Below are 24287 nucleotides of genomic sequence, written 5' to 3'. Positions count from 1 at the left end.
GTGTCCTTGGTAGATGGTAAGTGGAACATCCACCAGCATATGGTCACAGTGCTGACTATTTCTTTGTATGTAACACAAGTACTAAGTATGTGAAGGACATCCTCATCAGAGGTCATAATGCCTCCATAGTTCCCAACCTTCATCACACTCATAACTGAGTACAATGCACCCTTCTTTATGTACCTCCCTACACATCTTCCATTGATGTGTAACTGAAGTGTACCACCTTTGTCACAGTGAGCTGTCACACAACTTATTGGCCATACCTAGGTATTCTTTTTGTGGCACAAACATTACTGTCTGATGGTGCAGAACCCCCATCAAGTTGTTACACCAGATGCATGCATGCTACCTGTTCTGGTGATGCACATAGTACATACATAGGTGTTTGTCAACATTAATGGCATGGATAACATTTGTGACAGCATGGATTGTGCCATATATATGCCATGCACACCAGTCAACTAGCTTGCATTGCTCATAATGTTGCATACAGGTATAGCAGTGTCCCTCCTAATACCTCCAGTAGATGTTACAGTGCAAGGACTGTGTGTGTGTGATTACCCTCATAGAGTGTGGATGTACCATAATAGCTGTACAATTATGGTTGTGCAGAATCATCTCTGATCACTCTAAATCACATATGTTATGTCAGAGGCATGGGATTACTGGTATTATTATTCTAATATTGTCCATGATTGTGGTTGGTTCTTTTAATGTTGTTCATGAGCCTTTACCTCTGTCCTACTTGCTGGAGACCTCTGCTGAGATTGCACTCATATTCAGACTAATCAGTTTGCACAGATTCACAAAATGTACCCTACCTCAATTGTATGTCCGATCCCTGATAGATGTCCTCTGCATTATTCATGTAAGGATGCTTATCTCACACAAATGTCCACTCCATTGTTATGTCACCCTGTGTGACAGTTACATAATACACATTTTCACTGTGCAGTCCCTACTGTACCATATTAATATATGATTGGTGTTACTGCTACAACCATCTTCCATTGACATGCCCTCATCTGCTGTACATTAGATTGTTTCATTTGTCCTCTTTCCCTGTGTTCATTCTTACAACTCATCTGTTTGCCCCTATTCAATGCACACACTTCCCCTGAGTGTTTACTTTACATGGCAGTCCATGTACTGTTATAGATCATTTACACAACTTTGGTACAGAATGCCAGGAATGGGATTTCACAATACTATTCACTGTAGATACATTGTCCTGTACTGTGTTTGGACCATTTACTTAGCATTCATATCACTTAACTGTCCATATTTTTGTAGAATGTCCTGATGTGTTCCTTATCAAATATGTGGCTTTCTGCCATATCACGGGGATGATCTCAGGACTGATGTGATTCAATATTACATACATTTGAGTTAAATACTTCAAATCCTTCAGAACATGTATCTTAACACAAACCCCTGATTATTCCAGCATATTTCTATAAGGCAAATATGTCAAATATGTCCCTATTTCTGGGTTATTGCCCCCCCATTATTTTAGCTTTTGTCCAGATGTCTTGCACTAAGAGATTGAGAGCTATCTGTGAAGACCTGGTGATCATTGTGGCATTCTATGTAAAACCATGGACCATCAGTGCTCTCATTTAAACAGGAGTACTATCCGTGTTTGCTTACATGGTTTTCTGGCTGGCAACACTGTTGCCAGCCACAAAACCTCTATTATTTACATTTAAGCCCAGTAGGCATGAAGACTACATAAAGTTCACTGAATCCTGGGGATAGTTTTAATACTTTTAGCTTTATGTACTGCTAATATAGCATTTATTGATTTCTCATAGAACTATGTATGATTTACAGGTGTGAGTTGTGCAGGTATTTACCTATGTGTGCACTGGTTCGTTAAGCCTGTAATCCCTTTAGCACAAATTGTTATTATATTACAATAGTAAATAATAACTTGCAGTTAAAAAGATCTTATTTAAAAACAAAGATGAAAAAAGGTAAATTATTGTTTAACAGTTGTGCAGCTGTGTTATTCTTAACTGATGGATTTATGAAAAAATCCTAAATTGGAAAGGCAAGAAAGAAGAGCATTGATTACTGACCTGGTAAAAAGCTTTCTTTAAGTCAAATATTGCAACAGACCTCACAACTGTACCTGTTTTAGGCTTGCTGTACCCCTTTACATGATGTACCTATTTTTGGAGGCATGCACCAATTTTCAGGCTTGATTTACCACTGGCGCATGATGTACCAGTTTTTGGAAACATGCCCTTAATTTCAGGCTTGACTTCCCCTTCACATGATTTTTTTTTGAATCCTCCTCACCATTACATACAAGTTTGAAGCTATACAGTACATGAAAAGCAGACTGCATAACCAGCATACCAGTATTACCAATCTCCCTTTTTCAGAATGGAAAACAAATGACGTTGAAGCAGATTTTTGTAATACTGTTTATTAAAGTCTAAATATGTTATATTCTATGTCATGATATCTTTATACGTTTTCATAATTTATATCACTCTCATTGTTTTAAACATGTGTTTTTGAGTAGTATCTCACAATCCTACTGGAAATGGGGAGTGTTAAGTGCAAGTTGCTGTTCACATTTTATACTTACTAGTTATCTAGATTTTTGATTGTCTGTACCTATTTTTCAACAACCTTTGTACCCATTTTCTACATCAGCAGGTTGAGAGGTATGGATAGAACCAATGGGAAAGCCTTTATCTATACATAGGATTACAATACCACTGCCTTGTGGCACTGCACTGGTGTTGGAGTAACATAGCCTGAATCCATGTTGAGACTAATTGAGGAGATACTGGTCTTATAAGGGTATAACTACTCATATGACAGTTTCTTAAGAATTCATTCTAGGGGCTCTATGTTGGCTAATGGTCTGAAGTGTTCTCATGTTGCTTGTTTATTATCTTTAGGAAGAGGGGTAATAGTTTCTGATTTCCACAGTGAGGGTAATATACCCGAACATAGAGATAAGCTGAAAAAAATCAGTGGTTTGGCAATAAAACAGAAGCATAAGAATTTTGTATACAGTTTTCTATGGTCCACTATTATACTTAGAAAGGAAATTACAACCTTTACCGAGACAGGCATAGAGTAGAATTTGGGTAGAGATGAATAGAGGTCAAGGAGTGAATTAGTGAAGTATAGAAGTGCAGGAATGGTACAGTAGAGATGGCAAAAATGATGATGTGAAAAAAAAAACTTTGAAGAGGCTGGTACTATTTTAACTGATGAATTTATTCATGTGTTTGTCATCCTTTGCTTTTACATCAAGTTTTTTTGTTTGTTTGTTTTAATAATGGTACCCTGCTAACCTCTGCCCACTATAATTTTGACATTTTAGATAAACAAGCTTTTGTTTGGTTTTGAAAATGGTTGATATTGCAGCTTTAACTGCTGTTTTTGTTTCACTGCTAAGATTTAGGAAACTGTTGTAGCAAATAAAGAGACTAGACGTTTTCCAAAGGTACCAGTTATAGAAACATAAACATTAAATGGGATATAAGAAACTTTGGATTGGAAGGGGGAATGCTAAGGAAGCAAGTAATACTACCTCTGTGTCTGTGATGTGGTATAATAAAAAAGAGTTTAGGTTTGTTAGTATGAAGCTGAAAAGACAGCTATTATTTGAAGGCAGATATAATAAGGACTGCTAACTTAGGTCTACTTAGGGATCAAATTTTAAATAACAGGACAAGAGTCAGCAAAGTAAATGCAGTGGGTGATTAGCTCTGAGTACCAGTGTGAACTGTCAAGATATAAATTCATCTAAGTGTGTAAAAAAAGTGGTAGAATGTCAACTATGGATATTTATTTGGACACTCCTGCGTGCTGTTTTCTGTGCGGATTCTACTTATGTTAAAGATTCAAAAAATGTGTTCTGTTGTTATGGTTTCAGACCTCTCAATTGTCCCTATGTTGCAGGAACATTCCCATTTTTCGGTCTGATCTACTCCTGCACTTGATGATCCTCTTTTTGGATATGTCCTATTTTCAGGCTTGATTTAACCGTTCACACAATTTCCTGAATCCCCTTCAATAGCCATGATTTTTAAACTGTTTAGTGCTTAAAACTGCACTATATGACCAACACAAGTCTTACATCTCTTTTTTTCAGAAACAAAAATAAATGACCTTGTCTGGTAGAATTTTGAAATACAGTTCATAAAAGTCTACAAATTTTACAATGATTCCTTGATTATGTGCTTATATTTTCCACCGTTTTTGTCACTATGCTTTTTAAACATGAGTCTCTGAGCAGTATCAGAAATTTCTACTAGAAACAGGAATGGTTATGTGCTATTTGACATTCAAATTTAATTCTAATTAGATGTCCAGATTTTTGTCGGGATGTATCAACTTTTCAAAGGCCTATTTTCAGTGTCTTCAGTAGGTTGAGATGTATGCATGGTTTAGTCATGGGAAATGAGTATCTTTCAAACTATTTCCTGTTAGAATGCTGTTTATGCTCAGACATTTTTTTAGTTTTTTAGCACATATCACAGCATGCCCCAGTTTGTAACATTGTAGTATTTATCAACAGCTCACTGACAGAAGCCATGTTAGTATAGGACACTAACCTGAGATGCCAAATTCTGTACATTGTGAACATTCTTTTCCAGAATGTCTGTGTGCCAGTGTCAATTCTGTGGATTGTTCAGACACTTTCAAAATGTCTTCCAAATTGTTATATCTGGAGACTCTTCACTAATGTGACTTTCTGCGTCAGAGCAGATTTGGTACTGTTTGGGCATTGTGGGATGTATTACATTTTGAGTGGTCTAGATATACTGCTATAAAACTTTTACTATCCTAAGCTGAACAATCGGACACTATGAAACTATCTGGACACTAACTATTTAGAGAATTGCATATACAGTTTATCAGTGTAGTTTGACTCTTAAATTGTTTATTACCAAATGATTTTCATTGTGTTGTTTTAACTTCCATTTATTTCTTAACCATTATATTATTCCATATTAAACTCAAAGTTGTCCTACATTTATAACTCCACATAAGTTGTACTGTTTGCTCTCATGAAGTTGCATTACATTGCTGGTTACTATCTGATGGATGTCTAGGTGCTTAGGAAATCAATACTCTTAATAAAATTGATGTTGAAGATGAAATACTAATTGAATAAGATCTTTGATGGGTTGTGTCATTATGACTGTGTGGATTAGATTTAATTCCTGTTATAATGAGGCAAGCTAGACCAAATAAGGAGGTATGCTGTTATGGATAATAATGTAGTAGATCTAGTCAGTTTAGATCACCTAGAAAAATAGGCTATTTTTAAAAACTAAGGTGATAGGGACTCAATGAAGGAAGTGAAAATAAGAAGTGAAGTGTATCTGAGCAGATATTCAGAACACACCTTTAGTGTATTATCATTTAAGACATAGGCAAACATGCATTTATATAAAAGAAAACAAACTATATTAATGTATTCCAAGTTGCAAATGTTACACATCACATATATTCTTTTGAATAATTAACATCAATTCAACATTACATATATTGATCAATCCTTGCCTTCCTTTAACCCTCACTCCTTCTCCTCCAAGACATTCTTCTGCATATATTGTTCTCACAATTTCCATTTTTTCTATGTAATTTGCTCCAACTTTTTTCTAAAATCCCATTTTCATCTCTTTTATCTCTGTTACAATATCCAGTACTTCAAATAAAGTTGGTTTAGACTTTGACTTCTATTTTCTAGTAATTGCTTTTTTGGCAGCCACCAGAATTAAACTTAACAAGGCACTGTGTCTAGACAATTCAGATCCTGTATCTCAGCTAGAAAAAAAAATAATTTCCTTAGTTACACTCATTTGATCATCCAATATTTCTGACAGAGTACTCTATAGAGAATTTTTAAAGTCTTATCAGATCATTACATTGCCAAAATATGTTTCCAGTTATCTCTTTCTTTCCCATCACACCTCCAACATTTGTAAACTGCCCCTGGTCTCTGCTTCTGGTATATAAATACCTATGCAAACACTTCCAAGCAAAAATCCTAACTCTTCTAGACTTTGTTGCATATTTGAGAGCCATACATATGTCCTTCAATTTATTGATTGATGCCTATAGTTAATATGCAGTATTTTATATGCCCTACTAATTATCCCCTTTTAACAGAAGCTTCTGATCAGATTCAGCTAAAAAATCTGGGTAACAGAGCAGGTGTTTAACTTAAGATATCCCTATCCTTTTTTCTTTGTCTATACACTAATATATAAATCCCTAATTCGGAAGGTGGTTCTAGCCTGCAGTCCAAATGTCCAAATGTCTTCTTAGCCTCTTCCCATTCTATTATCTTTTCCTCTATAGTCATTTGTTCCCAGTACCTTGGTTCCTTTGCCAGTTTTCTCCTGTAAATGTCAGCCCCCTCCTGTATATTCATATCTCTAGTTGCAGTCATCATTGGCAAAATCTCCTTTCTCCATTCTTGTGTTTACTTAGTTCTTAGAATACTTTTGTCTACTTTATGAATATAATATGCTGTATGGCTTTTATTCTCCTTAAGGATCTTATCCAACTTTCCCACTGTCTCCTTATTTCTTGAATTTCTCACTTGTTTCATCATCATGCTTTTCCACTGAGTACCTCTAAAATATCCCTCAAGTCAGACAATCCTAAACCACCTTGTTCTATTGGAATGATTAGCTTATCCCACTTGACCCTTCCCTTTCTCCATCCAAAGATAAAATTCTTCAGCTTTTTATTAATTACTGTCCACAACTTCTCCTCTGGTTCATAAAAATATGTCTAAAATATGTCTATGTAGATAAAACTGAAGGGACAAACATTTTCACTGCTATCTTGCTATCCATATCCAAAAACAGTAACTTCCATTTTTACATTTTTGTATTATCTTTTATTTAATCTCTCCCCGCATATCCTTAGCAACCATAACAAAATCCTTTTTAATCCATACTCCTAAATAATTCATTTTATCATGTCCACATAAATATGGGTATTGCTGAACCAATTATTGCATGACTACATAGTTGGCAACTATAGCCTTTGTTATTATCGTCATTAATTTTATATCCCCAAAAGACTTGAAACTGTCTCAAAATGTTCCACAGCACTGACATGTCCTTTTCTGATTATACAAAATAATATCATCTACAAATAAAGCCAACTTCTTGATTACCATAGCAATTATATCCTCCAGTTTGAGTCCCTTATTTTTATTTGCAAGTGACTCTAAATATAATGCAAATAAGAGGGAGATCCTGCCTGGTTCCTCTGTTCAGACATAACTAATCAGACAGGAACCATTCCACTTAAATTTTTGCCTCCAGTCCCTCATATATCCTCCTAATTAACCTTATTACTGTATCAGGGAGTTCAAATGCTTCCATTGCCCTGCTTATAAAATCCCAGCTTACTCTGTCAAATGTTTCCACTGCATTAAGACCCACCAACAACAGCAATGTTTTCTTATATTCTGCTTCCTGCTGGGTCATCATTGTTTTATCAATATTGTCAAATGTTTGCCTCCACTTCACAAAACCACATTGATCCATATCTATCAATTTTGGCAACACGTTTGTCATTCTTTTAGCTATTATAGACATAAACACTGTATAATCATGGTTTAAAATTGAAATGGACCTATACAAAGATTGATCTGATGAGTCTCTACCATGTTTCGTTATTACAGCCACCACAGGTTTCTTACGGGATGTTGGTACTTTTCTCCTATTAAAATACTGTTTAACAAAACCTTCCAGATCTTTATCCCATTCTTCCCTCCTAGCTTCCAAACTTCCACAAGAATACCATCTATTCTGGGAGATTTTCATGCAGATTGATTATACATCACCATTTTTATCCCATCTCCTCCTATTTTAACTGTTAATTGTTAATTCGTAAGACTCATCTACTTCTAGCCTTAGCATACATAAGTCTTCCATAAATATTTCCACTTGTGCTTTTTCTTGATTTCCACATTTTTCTGCTGTATACATATTTTCCTAAACTTTCTGAACTATTCTTAATACCTCTACAGGATCTTTGGCTATTTGTCCAGTTATAGGAGCCCTTTATACTGTCTGTTGACTAAATCATTGTGCTAAAAGTTTTTGTGGTCTGGAATTATTATCAAAAACAGTTGCTTAACAGCAATCTTTCTCAACTCATGCATTTTATCCAGATACTCCTTTATTTTATCTTTAGCAATCTCCAGTTCCACTACTTCTTGTTACACGAGATTCCTTTTTATTCTGCAACACTTTAGCCTTCGCCAGCCCATCAAAACATTTCTTGTTACTTCTTAACTGCATTTCTTTTTCTTTTATTTCTACCCAATTTTAAGCTCTACTTTCATTTTATCCCACTCACTAGATATAACTGCTAAAGAATTTTATTTTCTGTCTTCCCTAATAACTCTCAAATAATTTCCACTACCCATTCCTTATATTCCTCTCTTTTTAACAGACAGGTGGGAAAGCACCATTGTCTCATTTTACTTCATTACCATGCATTTTTATCTTAATTGTAATTGGCACATGATCTGATATAGTTACTGTATGTGTGTTGAAGCTTTCAATTAAATTCATGTGTTCCCTTGAAATATAATTTCTGTCTAGTCTAGACCAGTTATTGTTCCTTGGAGAATAACATGTAAAGTCTCTCTGAGTTCCTACTACTAAAATCACATCTTACATATCAAATATTTTCATAAACTTCTTCATAAATCTACCCTCATTTGTTATATTTTAACTTGTAGTTGCCTCAGATACAGCCTCACTGTTGCATATCAAGTTCCAGTCCCAACACCTAAGCAATATTCCCTGCTGAAAGCTGATTATTTCTCCCAAAACTTCCTTAAGATCCATAGTAGCAGTTTTAGATTGAATATAAATGCATGTCAGAATAATCCTCCTCCCTTGCCAGTAGCCCCTTACTACCACAAATCTACCCTTATTATCTTGTTGCTAGATCTTCTAGCAATTACTATAAGTACTCCTCTTTTCCTAAGTCCCTGATATTCTGCTCAATATCCATTCTTAAATCCTTTCTTTGTCACATTCACATGCTCATGTCTTTTCAAATATGGCTCCTATAGCATTGCAATTTTCACTCTGCATTTCTTAGTATAATTCAATACTCTTACCTTTTTGTCTATACCTATGAGGCCATTCACATTCCAAAATAATATGGATAGTGTAGCCTTTATGATAAATTATTATATCCACCTATTATATATATTTCTTGCTTTTGTGTTACATGCACTCACTAATGTTTGGTAGGGTGATTTATATAGCTGTTTTTTATCATCTCCATTTGAACCTATGTCTCACTTTACAAAACTTTTTGTTTTAATGAAAACTGTCAAGCAGAAAAATGCACGCACACACACACATAACATATTAACTTAAAATAAACAAACAAACTAATGTACAATATCAACAGCTGCATCCACAGGCATTATCTAACCTAAAATTAAGGTTGCCATGCTAAAGCACGTCACAGCACAGCGTGTGCTTCTACTTACACAAATTGATTTCTGTTCTTTTTGTATGTTCATTCTCCACCCAGATGTAAAAAAACAGCTTGTATTATTTCAGAACATATTAACTTCTAGCCTTAAGAAAAAAATTGCACTGGCTATCTTTAAGTAAAACTAAATTATACACTGTTCTACTGAAGGCATTGAGGTATTTGGGTACCAGGAAAACTGCTACCTCTTATTCATTTTCAATCATTTAAAACTTTATTTTTTACTAAGCTGTTTACCATTGTACCTTTCAATTTTACATTTCTCTTAGCATACAATGTCCTGAGCTTTCAAAATGTATTGTCTGGAGCTGTAGTCAGCTTGTCTCCATGGAAACATAAGAACAGAATGTAGAGCTGCCCCCAGCTGGAGACATCTCAACTCACACTGAACATTTATTTGGTAAAGGAAAACTTTTCATTACATTCACAGTGTTCTCTTATTTTATAGTAAGCATTCGTACTTGTTTACCTTAGTAACTGTATCACATATAAGAACCACTGAAAATGTTTTGCTATGTAACATGCAGTTTATATCATGAAATGTTTTGTACAAATATAATTAAGAAGAAAAATCATTTTATTTACAGTTACTCTTTTTTTCCCTTTTTTTTCCTTTTTAGTGTCCTTCCATACATTAATGACATGATATGACAAATTTAACAAAGTCAACAAAAGTCCAGTCTTTCTCAGCCACTTTTCTTGAAAAGGCATACTTCGCAAATGTGACTGATGCTTTGTAGTCTCATATTTATTCACTAATTTCAGTGTTACTTTTCTTCTTCTTCATACGCATCTCCATCTCCCAACCCCAGACCCCAGTTTAAGTCCAAGGTACTCCTGATTCTTCTAGTCAACTCATGTTTTTTTTCTGTCTCTCAGTCATTTTCCTCTCAAAATTGGAAAAGGTTTCATTGCAAAGTCTCTGTATGAGTGTTATCATCAAAAGAATGAGAACTAGAGTCCCCTTCTATTTGATGGCCAACTTTTTGTTGGACAAACTTTTGTATTTCCTCCTTAGCCTGTTCTGCATCAAAAATGGCTTTGATCTTTTAGGAAAAAATATTGTGAAGACTGCTGGATACAGTAGCTTAAATCATACACTCACCTCTTTACATTCCCTAACTGTCAGGATAAATTTGCTTTTCTTCTGCCTGCTGTACAGTAAATGATAATTTTGCACAAGTACTCTGTCTCCAATTTTTAATATGTTGCCCTTCTAGCACAGTTTTGTCAAGATCAACTCTTTCTCCTGGCATGATTGCATCTTTACTAATACAGGTCTTGGCTGCTTTCTCATGGCCATAATTGGAGCATACACACAATGTGTCCTTTAAATTTATAAGTCCTGCTGTGAAATAGTCTAGTTGCTTATTCCTGCTTCCATAAAATTAACACAGTCTTTTCCTTCCAGTTTCTCTGGTTCAGCAGAAAATCCCAGGTTTTCTTTGCATGCTCTGTCCTCCCAACTGTACTATTTATTGAAACATATCTTCTTGAGCAGTCTCAAGCTCAGACAGCCCTTTCTTCATTTCAGCTACTGTTGGTTCATCTCTATAGCTGTTTAAAGTTTCTTCCATTTTTCCATTTTTTTTATTTGAGTTGATATACTTCATGTTTCATTTATTTTAATCATCTCTAGGCACATTTGATTTATTTTCCCCTAAATTACTGGAAGCCATCTCTTGTACCAAGGAGCTTGAACTACCTTTTGCTGCACCACTGCAGGATTATGTGCATTCACTGTTTTCTCTTCACCTTTTCTAGTTGATATTCTTTCAGGAGCTTCAAGTTTCTTCTTTGCTGGTATCCAGACAATGTACTTACAAGCCAGTAACTGAATTTTACTAAAACTGTCATAATTACTAGCTCTTATCTCTCAGTGTATTTTTTTAATACTGGGAGAGCTGAAGTTAAGCTGTTGATCAGTGTGCAACCATTTTAGAAGTCCCAAAACAGAGAAATATTTTAGTGTCTTCTTCCACAGAATGATACAAAACAGTCCAATGTAACATCTTACTGGGAGAAGTGGACTTCTCTAAGAGCTGACTTTAAAAAAGTTACTTTCAGTGTGTCCTGGGATGGTGGGATTCAAACTGGGGAATAGACAAATTGTATGTTCCAGAAATGGCAAGAGAGAGTGTTTCCCTACATTAAGGCATTGCTTGCAATTCCTGCACCTGTTTACATCAAAATGCATTTCTGCCAATGTATGCATTTCTTGTTATAGCCTGTCTTTTTTGTAGTATAGTGGTGAGTATCCCCACCTGTCATGCAAGAGACAGAAATTCTATTCCCATAATGGGGTGCCATTGCAGCTTTTCTGCTCTGAGTTTTTAAAGAGATACTTCCTGTAGTAAAGGGTACAGGTGTGATTCCTTCTGCCTCCATTTGCCTACTGTGTCACTCTGAGTGAGTCGCTTAACCCAGACAGTGCACCAGGGTTGCCCCTGAAAAGGAACTCTTTGTCCAGTGAAATTTCCCTGTTAATAAATTGATACAATAATAAATAAATAATATGTTTTCTTAATTAGAAGTATAGCTGCACCTCCACCCAGTTATTTCACTAAGTCCATTGTCTCTACAGAAAAGGTGCAGAAATATAACTTGAGAGTTTTTTCCTTTAGCCACACTGCAGAAATTTAAATTATGTCAGAATTGTATAGGGATAAACAGGCTTCAAGGAAGTCTAATTTATACCCGAATTAAAACTGGCTGTTTTTAGTCATTTATGCGAGTCTCTTGATGAATAAAGGTGAATGCTTACATTAGGTTTGGTGGTATTGAAGAGGCTAGTGAAAATTAAGTGTAAGTGTTATGAAACTTAAGGGACCAGAGTTCAGTTCTACATCACTATAAAAAAAGTAGCTATGCAGAGGTAAATCTGGGAAAAACAAAATTTTCAGCAGTGTTTTAACAGGACAAACAGCTGACCTTGTGTTTTTGTGGAAGGCTGATCTTTCAGTACAAATGTATTCTGAAATGTGAGTAAGGTATACAGTGATAAGTTATACAGGAGAATGGTGTTTTTAGGTAAAAGGTACATCAGTAGGTTTGAAGTTGCATACAGCCAGTGTAGGTACTGGAATAGGTAAATTGCAGTATATTTTACATAAGGTAAACCACTGATGGTGAACAGACTGGCACCAACTGGGAGGTGATATTTACAGACCTTGTACATTACAGGACATTAAAGTTGTCTGGTAGATAACTCAGACAGAACCTCTGTGGTATCAGTTAATCATGTGGCTCATAATACTAGTATAATGTGCAGTAAGCTGCTTTTCAAGGACCCACTGCTAGCAGCATCTTGTGTCTGTTCCGTGTCTTTGTCCCTTTGTCTTTTACTATATCCCTATGAACATACTAAGCAGCCTAGCGCCAGTCTCTGTAAACCAGCATTGTTTTGAGAGTGGGGGGGCACATCAAACTGGATTAGACAAACTGTATGTTTCTGGAAGTGAGAGAGGGTTTCCCTACATTAAGGCAAATCATCAGCTTGGTATTAATCGAAACGTCTTAACCTCTTTACATCAAAATGCATCTTGCCACAGTTAATTCAGTCTAAAATAACACAGTATTGAATTGATATAACCATATAAATAAATATTACATATCATAAATAAATAAAGTTAAAATCATGTTTCTGGGCAAGACCACATATACCACACCACACTTAATTGTTTACAACTTGGTCAGAGAGGGATTAAACTTCAAAATGCATTTTACCATTTCTCTTAGGCTGTGGGATCTTAGAGTGAGTATAAAGAAGTCCAGGGTATTGGGTTTTTTACACACATATGAGGTGCAATAAGGCTACCCTTTGTAAAAAATAAAGAAAAGCTTAATTTCCCCATATGCATTTTGGCATGCAATTCACTGCTTTGGCCTATAACTTCTTATATCTGGATTACTGACAGTCCATTTATGTTTTCCTTAAACATTTTATTTAATTCTTTCAATTCATTACTTAAAAATTGACATATATTTTCATTTTTGATATGCTTTCATACTTTCTAATTTAAGTGAACTTTTGTAGCACAGTGTAAATGTTTGAAGTTTTAACTAAAATACCAAACTACTAAAATGCCACATTTTAACTTAAAGATTTCAGAAATGGGATAAAGAGCATTGCAATTTTCTGCATTTGATATACCATTGCTTTTAACTAATTCAAAACCTTCATTTTTACATGTGTAAGAAGATATGAGGCACACTAGAAAGAAAGCCAAGTATTCAAGAAAGTGTGATGTGATCCTCATCAGATCAATTTAAAATGTAACCAAGGAAATAAAATCTAGGCAATGTGTTTCCTGGTGTTGTGGTTCAATATACAGCATAGGACACATGAGAGAATGCTGCAAGGTGAAGGGTGGAATGGTCTAAGAGTGTAACAGTGATAGCAGCAAGTCAGACAGATTGCAAAAGAAAAAATATGATAATGGAAGTTTTGTACTGAATATCTTGTTTTCCTGTACTCTTAACATTTCTGATGCTGTTACAGAAAATGGGCAGTGGGAGATTCGACATCGGCCATCACGAAAAAACACCATACTTGGAGATGATCTTTATGAAGACATCACATTCTTCCTCATTATTGAAAGGAAACCTCTCTTCTACATTTTGAATATCATCTTGCCTTGCATCCTCATCACCATCCTTGCTATCTTTGTTTTCTACCTCCCACCAGATGCAGGTAAGAAATTCAACCAGGAATGCATGGGAGCAAACATAAGCCAGCCATACTGTGGCACTCATTAAGTGAAGGCTTGAGTGTTCTGAAAGTTCAATCTCCTTTACGTACAAGTGATGATGATGACTTGTACATAAAGGAGATTTATATATATTTACATTTTTTTTTATTTAACCAAATGGTTTAATGCATTTTTTCCAACTGACTGAACAGTCACAAATTAACCATTAAGCATACAAATAGGTAATAATAATAGCTTAATCAACATATGTGATGTTAATAATTTGGGGTTGGCATTATGGTTAAGGTCTTTACTTCACACAAGGTAGAGGGTTTACTTTTCACCTTTGGTCACTATCTGGTTTTTGGCTAGGTATGTAATACTCTGAAGACAGATTTGCCTAGAATTTACCTATGAATATATGTTTTAATAACTGAAGCTATAGCATAAGTCTCTAGGTCAGGAAATGCAGTTCCACCATCTTTCCATTTTCCCATATGATTTCCCAAAGCCATTCTAAGTTTGTTTGGGGTGCTATAAAAACTTCAAACAAATGCTGGTAATTGTTTAATGTGCTTTTTAAAATGAACTAAAGTCTGTATAATATATAGCATTTTTGGGAAAATAACTATTTTGATTAAAAGTGACCTGTCTTTGCAGAAAAGAATAACTTATTCCACGTATTTATTATTGTTTAAACACTGTCTAAAATATTTTTACAATTTACTGTTGCTATTTCTTTATAATTGAATGCATGAATTATTCCTACGTATTTAGTCTCCTTACTATCCCATTTAAATTTGCTATTAGTTTCCATCAGATAATTTAACTTTTTATTACTTAATAAGGTGCAAAGTTTTATTTTGATTGAACTGTATACCTGAAATCAATTCAAAATATTCTAATGATTTTTTTACATGTATTTGTGAAGAGTCAATATTATTGATTGTGACCAGTATATCCCCAACAAATAAGTGAATTTTGGAAGTATGTTGATCATTTATTTTAAATCCTATTGTATCAGTGTTAAACTTTACATAATTGGCTACAGGCTTAATAGCCAAAGCCAATGATAAAGGAGACAAAGTACAACCTTGATTCATTTCTTTGCTTATATTCACTGACCAAAAAATAAAATAAAATAAAATAAAAGATAGTTTAACATAGGAGAAAGTATTTTGATAAAGATAATTAATGAGAGATATAAACTTGCTTGAACTTCTGCATATTTCTATTAAATAAGACAAGTTTACCTAATCAACGGCTTTATCTAGATCCAAGCTAATTATACATAGTTTTGTTTAGCATTAATTTTATAATTAATTAATTAAAGTAATTATTCTTTTAATGTTATTGTTTTCTTATGGAATATTGGTATTTCTATATTAATGCAAGTCATATATTGTTTAATCAATTCAAAAGGGTTGTCATAAAAATGTTGTAATCAAAATTCAGTAATGATACAGGTCTGTAGGAAGAGAAGATAGATGGATCTTAACCTTGCTTTAATTAAGGGAAAATTATTGTATATTTTCATGATGAAGATATGTTAAATGTAGCTTTAACTTATGTGAAAGCTTTCTATAAAGGAAAAGACATTGTGAGGTAATATTTTATGTGATTCAAGAATTATACCATTATTACTTTTTATTATCTTTTGTCAATCTTCTAATTAGCTCCTTTACTTCTGTTACAGAATTTTTTTTCTATTTGCTCAGAAATAATTTTCTGAATATTTCTCTCTTTAAAAGGCATCAGTTACTTTTTCATTTTCTACACTTATTGTTTTGTGCATTAATTTTCTGACATTGATTTTAAAATACTCCAGAATTCCTTCCATCCTTGTATCTTTCATATTACTGTCAGAGATATTCATACTATTGATGTGATTAGTTTTTGCTTTCATTTTGGATCTAAGAGCTAATTTTGTAAGCTTTAGAAGTGGGAGAATATCAATATAATTCACTTTTTTCTAAACTAATATAAACCTTATGCTATAGGATCTTCTGACACTCTGTATTCGGATTTTATTTTTCATTTCTGATAACAGGCCTTTTCTTCTTTTATATTTTTAAGTTTATTATGTCTATAATTTTCTACAGTTTCAATAATTCTTTATCACATTACTTTTTAGTATAATTCATTTCAGACTTTGCCATACAAGTATGTTTTCATCAAGTCTCATAGGACTACATCAGAAACCTTATCAGTATTAATAAAGTCTAAGAACTGTGTTGTATTACTGTTAGAGATCAATTTAAAATCTTCTAACTTTTTTAATTCCATTTATTTATTTATTTATTCATCCTTTGTTGACTGGGTAAGCCCCACTAGGCTAGTTGCCTCTTTTTAGAGGAGACCCCAGGTCTTGGAAACTTGGGCAGAGCAGCAGGGTGCTTCCCCTATTCTTGGGAACTGGTAGATGGAATCCGAGGGATTGTACAACAGCAAGGAAGAGGTCTAAATGAACTAGCAGCATGGAGGAAAAGAGAAAAACTATGGAGAGTTTGGAGGTGGAAAGTGAGAATTTGGAGAAACATTTGTTTGATATGAAGATTCAGAATGTAGATAAATATTCCTGTGTGGTGGGTGTTACAAATGAGAATTGGTTATCTGTTTTTTTGTTTGTTTTTTTTTTTGGAGAAGGAAGGAAGTCTGTGAAAGTGGTGGAGATAAAAGAACTGGTTTTAGGATAGCTTGCAGATGATGCTGTTTTAAAAATAATCAAGTAGGATGATCCAGGTGACAGTTCTGCTGTTTCATGGGGTAAAATTGCTGACAACTTTTTCAGATGTGCTAAGGATGTGGAAAATGAATGAGAGGAAATGGCAGCAGAGAATGCAACAGTAAAAACCTATGTGGCAGTAACAGAAAGTAAAAGAGGAAAACAGCTACAAAATAAGAAGGGGTCTGGTTTTGTGGCAGCAGATAATAGAATAACTAAAATGTATACTGCAATGATAGAAGGCAAGAAAGGAGAGCAACAACAAACTGTAAGTAAAACCGATTTTTAACAAGAAGACCAACTTTGAGAATAATGGGGCAATTTGGTAACTGTTTTGGGTTTTAAAGCTCAAGAAATGTGGTCTTTTAAATATAATTGCAACAATGGCTCTGTGACTTAACATTTGAAATTGATGGACTGATGATAACATTTCTGGAACTGTTTAACAAAAAGGGCATTTATCTCTGAAACAATTATTTGTTTTCTAGCAGTAACTTAAGTGTTAATAAAAACAGTTAAATGTGATGTGGATGTTATTCTGTTAGTGGGGAGATGATGTTAAAAAATTCATGTAGAATCTGTATGAAACTGTTGATAACATTAGTAATAGTGTGAAAGTTAGAGATGAGAGAAACCTATGGAATGGAGGGTGGAGGTTGGAAATTCTTTTGAAATATTTAAAAAACATGGTGAAATAGTTGCTATGTATTGTTGTGGCTGAGTGGGGACTTTTTTAATTTAAATGATTGCAACAATGTGCAGTGCAACCAATGTGGGGAGAAAAGACATACTGCAAAATGATGTGTGCCTGAATACAGGTTGTGTAAAAAAAACACCTTTGGATGAATTGTCAGGAGCAAACAGTATATAATGAAAAAAAGGGGTGATGGAGGAGAGCATATACAAGAAAGGACAGCAAGAGGCTGAGGTAAAGGGTGAAAACATACACAAGGAAGGACAACAGGAGGTTGGGGAATGTGGTGAACTAGGTGAAAAAGAAGCTGTAGAAGAAGTATGGCAGAGAAAATGAGGAGAGAGAGAGAGCATGCAGGAAGAGAGGCCAAGAGTAGGGGTTGACACTAATAATTATTTTTTTAATTCTAGCCAGTGAACAATCTGAGTCTGTGGATCAAGGATCATTTGTGCATTAACACATGAAAAATTTTTGATTTGGAAAAGAGTAAAAAATAAGAAAACAAAAATTTGAAAATATTTCCCATAAACTTAAAAAAGAAGGAAAAGCAGCAATTTCAGAGCACTTTTAGTAAATGTGAATAGTATTCTTAACTCTGTTAGAAGGATGGGGATACTGGAATGGTGTGCTAAATGTGATGCGGATGTTATTCTGTTAGGGGATGTAACATTCCATTAAGAGAAGAAAGATTGCAGACAAAAAGTTGTGGAGCGGAAATATAATAAGGAACTTAGGAAGTGAGCACTGTTCTGGAGTGGCTTTGTTGTGTAACAAAACAGTGAAAATACTAGATGTAACATTGGTAAGGATGGAAAGGTTAACTGTTACGGCTGTGAGGTAGAGAGAGAACACAATTATAGAATTATAGCATTATATGCATATATAACTATCAAGGAAAGAGAAAATCTATTGGACTGTGTGGTGGTTAACATAATTATAACAACATGGAAATGTAATTGTGATGTCAGGGAAAATGTTAAAAAAGAGAAGATGTTAAAAATACAGGAAGTGATAAAATGTGGTAAATTTGATGTGTGTTGTAAAAGTCAATGGACTTATAGAAGAGGCACTTGGGTCTGAAACTGATTATTTTAAATTATCTGAAGGCTTGGGTGTAGCAGATGGAGATATACTTGTGATAGGATTTTCAGACCATTTAGGGATATGGATCGAGATGATGGGAGAAAGGGAGTGTGTTAAAACAGGAAAGGGAATGAAAAGAATAAATGAGCAATTATGTGATAAAACTGGAAAGTGAGAAATATTGCAGTTATGGAAGGATCATATAACTATGAAGGACTTCTATAAAAACTGATCTGTATAGTGGATCAGATTTAAAAAAAAAAGAAGCATAAAAGTGTTTTCTCAATGGTAGGTTGATATAAGAAAGGAAGATAAAGTGAAGTGATATATTACAGAATTTGGATAATAACACAAGAGAGTATTATGCTCTAGTATAAGAAATGTATAAAAGAAATCAAGAAAAAATGAAGACGTTACTGTTTAGGGCAGAGATATTATTTACAAGGGAGAAGGGAGGATGTATCTGCATATTTTGGTAAAATAATACAGGATATTAATATATAATAAGGGAAATTAAAAATGTACAAGGAGTTGTAAAAAGAAGACAAGAGCAAATTATGAGTATTGCAGTGCAGCATGTGGAAAATAAGTATAACAGTAAAAAGAAGGAAAATAAGAGAGAAAGAGAATGGAAAATAAAAAAAAAATCCAGAACAGGTTAAGGAAGAATTTGAAAAATAAATGACTTTTAGTGAATTGGATGAGTACTTAGGAAAGTAAAACTGATTCAGTATCAAGCCCAGATGGTATAGGGTATGAAATGTAAAATAAATTAATGGACTGGCAAAGAGAGTATGTTGTAAATGTACTGAATGAGTGGTTGAAGGTAGGGTTCGTTTACGAAGGATTATGTAGTGAGATATTAAAATTTATATGGAAGAAAGATGAGAAGAATGAAATAAAAAAACTGGAGCGATCACACTAAAAAGCACAAATTATAAAATGTTTCTGAGAATAATACAGAGGAGAATGGAAGGAAGGATGATGGATATTATGGAAAAAAAAATAATTGTTATTTGTTGTGAGAGAAATTGTGTATGATATTATAACTAAAAGGGAAACTTATGGTAGATGTTATTAGCAAGGCATTTGATACAGTAGGACATGATGCTTTGTGGGATGTTAGAAGTATTGAATATGTAACAGAATTAGGAGAGTGTGTTTGTCAGCATATCAAAATAATAGAGTGAGAGTGTTAGTGAATAGGTGGTTGAGTAAAGAAATATGCATGGTGTGGTATAAAACGAGGATGTCCCATGAGTGGAATATTGTTTGCATTGGTAATGAATGTGATATTGAATGAAGTACCTTACAAAATGAAAGCTGCTATACAAAAGGAGGTGGTTATTCCAGTAGCTTTGACATAAGCAGATGATATAGTGTTAGTTACTAAGAACAAAATATGGGTGAGGATTGAGAAAGCTTTGGTTTGTCTGCATGGATGCTAAAAAGAAATAGGCATGACCTTGAATAAAGATAAAAGTAAGGGTTTGGGTGATGTGATAAAACTGTGGTGTATATTTTTCAAAGAATTAGCTGTCTTTGGTAGGAATAAAATTTGGGAGAAATTATGTAGTCATGATGCAATAGGAGGGTTTGATAAAAGATATGAAGTAAATATGTTTTCTGTGGAGAACACATAGATTAGCATTTGTGAATATGGTTTATCTGGTGAAGTCTGTATTAATTGAAAATAGCATACTTGTCAAATGTTTATAAGAGCCCATAAAAAATATAAAAAGGAAATTAGGCAACTGGTGTTTTCTTTCATATGGGTTCAAGATTAAACCCAATGAAAAGAGATGTGTTGCATATGAGTGAAGGGGGATTGAAATTACTAAATCCAGTTGTTTATTCTGTTTCTATAAACCTGTATAGAGTATTAAAGTGGGTAAAGGAAGAGAATGAGAAATTAATAGTGAGAATGTTTAAATATAAGTACAAAAATTTCTGAGAGATGATGAGAATAAGAAAAAGACACAAAAATGAAGACATTTAAAATTATCAAGAAAAAATATTAACATGAAAAATAAAATTTGATGATATAGAGAGCTAGAAGAATGTGGTATAATAATGTGATGGAACAATATTATTTTGTAAATCCATGGGAAAATGTATTAGAAGAAGTCATTAATGCCATTATGGTAAGGTAAATGTGGTGTACCAAGATAGCAGAATGTCAGGATTTACTATGGAGAATTGTAATAAACATGTTACCAGTAAAGGGGAATATGCCAAATAAAAAAAAAACTTGAAAGAGTGTGTTTATTTTGTGGCAAGGGAGAGACAGCAGAGCATTAATTTCATGTAAGAGTGGTGAAACTGGAAAAAGTTGTATAAGTAATTTCTTTTTCAGAATATTAATGACATAAACAATATAGATTTGAATATGATTATGTATGGATATTATAAGAATGACTGTGAGAAAGGTAGGTAAGAATTTATGCAATATGGGTTATTTGGAATAAAAGATTAAATGAAGTTTTGTTTAATGGGAAACGGATTTTGTCAGATATATTGTGAAAAATTAGATTATGGTTATGGAAGAAGGAGTGGGGGGCAATTATGGAAGAATAACTATGAAGATAATGTAAGAAAAATGATAACTAGTAAAATACAGAAACGTGAACATATGTATCTGTAAATATGTAAATAATATTTTTATGTTGTGTTAAATAAAGGTCCCCTTATGTTTTTGATAGGTGCTGTGGGATATTTTACATCCACCTGAGCTTCCATATTCTCAAAGAGATGGGACCTCAGTTTAACATTTCATCCAAAGAATCTCATGCTGCACTTCATCATCAGCAATTTGTCTACCTGGTGTGGGAATAGAACCCACAGCCTTATAACTGGTAGTCTACTACAAGAAGCCAGTTTTCTTGAATTTATTACTGTGTAAGTAATTACATTATGATCTTATAAATGACAGATTATTGCCTTTAACTTGCCTATTTTAGAAGCCAAATCATTTGAATGATATACCCTATTGATTCTTGACTGCTACCACATCTATAAGAGTAATGAGCATAAAACAAAGAATTTGACTCAGAAAATTCATTAGTATATATAAGATTAAGCAAGTCATTAAAGTTTACTAAAGCCTTAGAAGATGCTGAAATTCTATATTTTTGTTAATTGCACCAGTATCATTTCCCAAAATATGTAAAGTCTCCTGCCATTGTTATATTTCTGTTTATATTCAAAATTAATATTTCTGGATACTTTCTAGACAATTTAGGTCCAGTTTTTGAGAATCCAGTACATATTTGTCAAGGTTACGATTTTTTTACATTCAATAATGACCATTCATCTTTATAATCACTGTATGAGTCAGTAACCCTAGGAATTATAATATAATTAATACATAAAATTGTTGCTTCCCTTCTCTTATCTTTAAAGCTAGAACTTGCTAGTACTGTATATTTTTTGTATTTAATCTGTTAATATCATCTTGCAATAAATGAGTTTCTTATAAAAAGCCACTTGTGTTTCATGCAATTTAAAAACTGAAATCTGTCTCTCTTATTGTTAAGACCACGTGCATTTAAATAAATACATTTTAAAGATGACATCTTATATTACTCACATATTTCTGTAACTAATTGGGTGGTATTCTGTGATCTCCATAATAACCCAGATCTTTAGAATAATGGCTGCTTGCAAATAAATGTAAAATGGATGCCCGAAAGCTCATTTTATTTGACATGGACAAAAAAGCATAGGACAAGATTCAACAAAGCCTGCACTAAGTCTGCATGATATGTTTTCAAGAACATTCTCATTTTATCACAGTTTTTGTGCTTTCTTGTCGCTCAGAAAGATTATACTAAGTCTACATGTAGTCTACACTTTGTGGTAACCTTTATGAATTTCTGTCAATATTTAAATCTGCAATAATATCAGTAGGAAAACTAAAATTAGGAGGAAGAAGGTGTGAGTTATGTCTGTGTTGTCCCTTGTACCCAGAGTAGTATACATTAGTGTAGGCATTATTGAATTCTGGGGTAAAAAGTTAAGAATATTAAGGATAATTAAACTACAAATAAGCTAATTTCCTTCCATGGAACTCAAGGTCCCAGTTTGAATACAAATCCAATTTGGCTACTGTTTTAATTCTTTTTTAATCTCTTACAACCGCTAATGCTAGTTGCACATATTTTAAATCTGTATACTATATATAAAAATAGATAGATAGCTCTATATAGATATATATTTCTCTGCATGTGTGATATATATCAGTAAAGGCCAGAACATCAAACAGGCACACATCAGGCTAACATTACAGTACATCAACAATAGAAGCTTTCACAAGACAGTGAGCCCCCTGCCCCTCACACCCCCTACTAATTATATATACCATCTCCTAGATTGCACCACAGTTGGGAATGGGCAAGACCACAAGAAAGCTAGCTGTAAGGTGGTCTCACACATATATATATATATATATATATATATATATATATATATATATAGATATAGATATATATAAATATATATATATTATATCTATATGTATACATATACATATGTATACACACATATGCACACACACACACACACACACACACACACACACACAAGAAAGTGTGCAGTCATCATCGAATAACTGTTTTATATAGGTTATTTGTATGTATATTATTTAAAAAAAAATCTAAATTACAATGGTAGTAAAAAAAGAGCATCTGTTTTAATTTCATCTCCCTTGTTATGATTTAGTAGGTTTGTATCATTCCAACATTTGTCTTATCCTTAGGTTCATGGGTAGTTAACAGGTATTAAATCAAAGAAATTATCAGTTTCCCAAAAGCCCCAGAGCATTGTCTGGTTAAGTAACCTGCTCAGAGTCGTATAGTAGACAGATGAAAGAAGAAACAGTTTGTCAACAGCTCATAGTTTCAATCCACCGCACTAACTGCCAGGCTTCAAACGCTCCCCAACACTCACATTATTGGGTATTTGTAGACTGTCTGAATTCCATTAAGTAGTCACATGCCATTTTCTTTAACAGCTGGAACTCTTATCACCCATTATTTATGTGAATGCTAGTGCACTTATACAACAATCTTTTAATCAGGCATATTTCCTTCACAAACCTTCTTAACTTTTGTTGTGCCTTTGTATGAAAAAAAACTTACACACATTCATTCCTTTATGAAATATTCATTCTAAATATAATTAGCTTTTAAACCACTATCTGCCTACAATTAAAATAATTTCAGATATATACATATATGGGCACCATAATAACTTTCATATTATATTATTATATCCCCTATAAGCTGCCAGAAACATATCATTTCAGTACTAATATATAATTCATGATCATAAATAATGCATACTTTATACTGATTAAACTTACTTGGTCTTTTCCCATTGTGTATTTCTGTATAATCTTTCACTATATTCTTATTTTCAATATCCCCATATTCTAGAATAGCTACTGTAATACATGAGAGATTTCAGTCACATTACATTGATTACTCTGTCTAAATGTTTTAAGCGTATAACTTCTCACTTTAATATATACTAACAATATTGTGCAGCTAAAAAATTACCTCAAAAC

The 24287-nt window shown here is 33.6% G+C and overlaps 1 protein-coding gene across 2 annotated transcripts in view; it reads left to right on the top strand.

Annotated features, from left to right (window-relative positions):
* The window catches only part of CHRNB1 (cholinergic receptor nicotinic beta 1 subunit), an 826114-nt gene that overhangs the window by 624558 nt on the left and 177269 nt on the right, over positions 1-24287 (top strand). For both annotated transcript variants that reach the window (XM_044077017.1, XM_044077016.1), the window contains exon 7: positions 14030-14221. In XM_044077017.1, coding sequence (XP_043932952.1) covers positions 14030-14221 — 192 coding nt within the window. The remainder of the gene's footprint in view (positions 1-14029; positions 14222-24287) is intronic.

This window comes from Protopterus annectens, chromosome 7.part0 (genome assembly GCF_019279795.1).
Source record: "Protopterus annectens isolate FY-2018-M chromosome 7.part0, PAN1.0, whole genome shotgun sequence".
NCBI lineage: Eukaryota > Metazoa > Chordata > Ceratodontiformes > Protopteridae > Protopterus > Protopterus annectens.
Note: the sequence above shows the minus strand (reverse complement) of the source record. Positions and strands in the feature narration are given on the sequence as shown.